General features: G+C 30.1%; 1 protein-coding gene across 1 annotated transcript; it reads right to left on the minus strand.

The window, feature by feature from the left end:
- Positions 1–4: 4 nt before the first annotated feature.
- On the minus strand, positions 5–2,477 carry LOC112457103 (probable ATP-dependent RNA helicase DDX20; the record flags this gene model as incomplete). The annotated part of the gene is made up of 7 exons (XM_025020343.1): positions 2,327–2,477; positions 1,756–1,946; positions 1,499–1,672; positions 1,215–1,416; positions 826–1,021; positions 655–740; positions 5–566 (listed from the first exon to the last, which is right to left on the minus strand). Coding segments are annotated over exons 2-7 (1,407 nt in total), but the record flags the coding sequence as incomplete, so codon positions are not given.
- Between the last annotated feature and the right edge of the window lie 168 nt (positions 2,478–2,645).

The raw sequence follows: 2,645 nt of genomic DNA on the forward strand, positions 1-2,645 counted from the left end.
AAGCATTTGCAACATCATTTTCTGATAATGTGTCACTGGCCACTGAAGGTAATATATGTTCTGATATAGGTATTTTTATAGGTGCACCATTTTTAGATTCAAGGACCATTTTATCAATGACTGGCAACTTTATGAGACTTTTCTCAGATCCCAAATCAATTTTTTCAAACGCTGACGTATCATCAACCCAAACATCTTCCGTGTAATCAGAATTGAGTTTAAACAAACCAAAATTTAGTCCACCAATCGAAGCTAGTAATTTTTTGAACGACGAAAGCTCATTTTCGGAAATAATTGTGATGGAAATTCCATAAGATCCATAGCGACCAGCCCTGCCAATTCTATGTAAATACGTCGCCGGGTCGTTGGGTATGTCTAAGTTTACGACCATATTAACATTTTCTATATCTATACCCCTTGCAGTTAGATCCGTGGTCAACATAATTCTACATTCGAGATTTCTTAAGTTTTCAATCGCTTCCAATCTTTTAGTCATATCTTGATTTCCAGCAATATATGAAGATGAAAAACCCAATGAATTAATCTTATTGCTTACTGATTGAGCTCTATAACAAAAATAGAACAATAAATATTAATCAAATATTTATTAAATCAATTAAATATTAAAAATGAAACAATTAAAAAATAACATACCGTGATTGATAATTTGAAAAGACCAGGCTTTGCTTAAATGAAATCTTGGTAAAAATTTTTACCAGCTCATCAACTTTTGTTTGTACCTAAAAATATAAAGAAATAGATTATGTAGAATTTGTTTGTTAATAAAATAAAATCTGATCATTCTTGTATATAAAGGAAAAAAACCTGTTTCATCGCATTGGGATATGCTGGAACCACAGCCACAAATTGTCGGATTCCAATCAAAATTGGTCCATCAATATTTGGTGATGTTAACACTGGAGAGGACATGTAAGTTTGTAGAAATGTTTCTAAATCTCCAGGATAAGTAGCACTTGAAGCTATAATTTGTTTGCTGGATGGTAGCTTAGAAAATATATAGCTATAAAAAAGCGTATTAATTTTAGTAAATTGCAGAACATGTTGAAATTGTTGATAAGAAATTTAACTAGATACAATAATGTGCATTAGCACAGCCTATTAAAGTCTATTATATACTAATCTATCTAGATTCATTTGTACAAGCATGTACATATGAATTTATTGAATACTAAATCCTTAAACTCAATACTAACTTGATATCCTTTTGAAAACTAATTTCCATTAATTTGTCTGCCTCATCAAGAACAAATAATCTGACTTTTGAAACATGAAGAAATCCCTTTTCGATTAGATGTTTAATTCTACCAGGTGCACCAACAGCTACATGACATTTGCTCAGTTTTTTCTTATCTTCTTCTAATGGCATTCCTCCCACAAAGTACTCAACTCTTAATTCTAAAATAGCAAAAGTAATTGACAAAAACATAAAGATAAATTTTTTAGAAAATAAATATAGCAATAATATTTCAGACTATACCTTCTATTTTTGCACCTACTGCTTGAATAACATGAGTTATTTGAATCGCAATTTCCCTCGTAGGTGCTATTATTAAAACTTGTGGTGATTGTATTGAAAGATCTAAAGTTTCAAGAGCTATTATACCAAATACTAAAGTTTTTCCAGTCCCTGATTTTGCACGTACTATCAAATCTGTAAACCATCAACACTTTTGATATAAAAAAAATCATTATTGTTGTTAGTATTATAAATATATAATAATATAGCTATAATACCAAATCCACAACGGCCTAACGGAATGGCTTTCAACTGAATAGGAGATGGTTTTTGAAATCCAGCAGACATTAACCCATCCAGAATATCTTGTGGAAGTCTCATTTGAAAGAAGGTAACATCTCCTTCTATTTTTATATCATTCGTCCTCTGCTTCTTGCTTACATCATGTGCAATTTGTTGAGCCATTTTTCTAATAATACAGATAAATATAGGCAAATATAAAAAATACCAATTAAAATATAATAAATAATATTGAATGAAGAAATAGTAACAGAAATAACTTCCTTTTTATAAAATGTGGTATTATTTCTATTACGTCAATTACGGCATAAAATTCTATTAAGCAATAAATATTTATTCCTTCTTCATTCAAATTTCTACAGAAAGTATGTTAAACAATGCGTAAAAAAATACGATATAAACAATATTTGTCATAGCATTCAACGTACTTAACATATAATCTACATAATAACGCGATTTATATAATTATACAGTAAAATTAATAATTAATTATACAATAATATTAATGTACAATATATATAATAATGCGATTTATATAATTATACAAACTTTTATACGCCGGTTTACTTCTTGAAATAACCATCAACAAACACCATGCTCTCTCATAACCTCACAAAATTACAGGTGTTCAGAAAACACAACGATCGTCTTTTGGGAAATGGATTTATGAAGCATAATGGCCGCGTTGGAAGTTTTCTTCACGCTGATTGGATTACATTTTTAGATCTAGAGGAATAGTCCTATCTCAGTAGAGAAAACCAGAGAAAACTTCCAACAGTTGCAAGATAAACATTCTGCTGAACACGGCCAATGAATGATTGGGCACCGTTGTGACTATTTTGTGAACGCAGCAAGCTATCGCAAAAAA

Source organism: Temnothorax curvispinosus, unplaced genomic scaffold (genome assembly GCF_003070985.1).
Source record: "Temnothorax curvispinosus isolate PA1 unplaced genomic scaffold, ASM307098v1 QBEX01000026.1, whole genome shotgun sequence".
NCBI classification, from domain to species: domain Eukaryota; kingdom Metazoa; phylum Arthropoda; class Insecta; order Hymenoptera; family Formicidae; genus Temnothorax; species Temnothorax curvispinosus.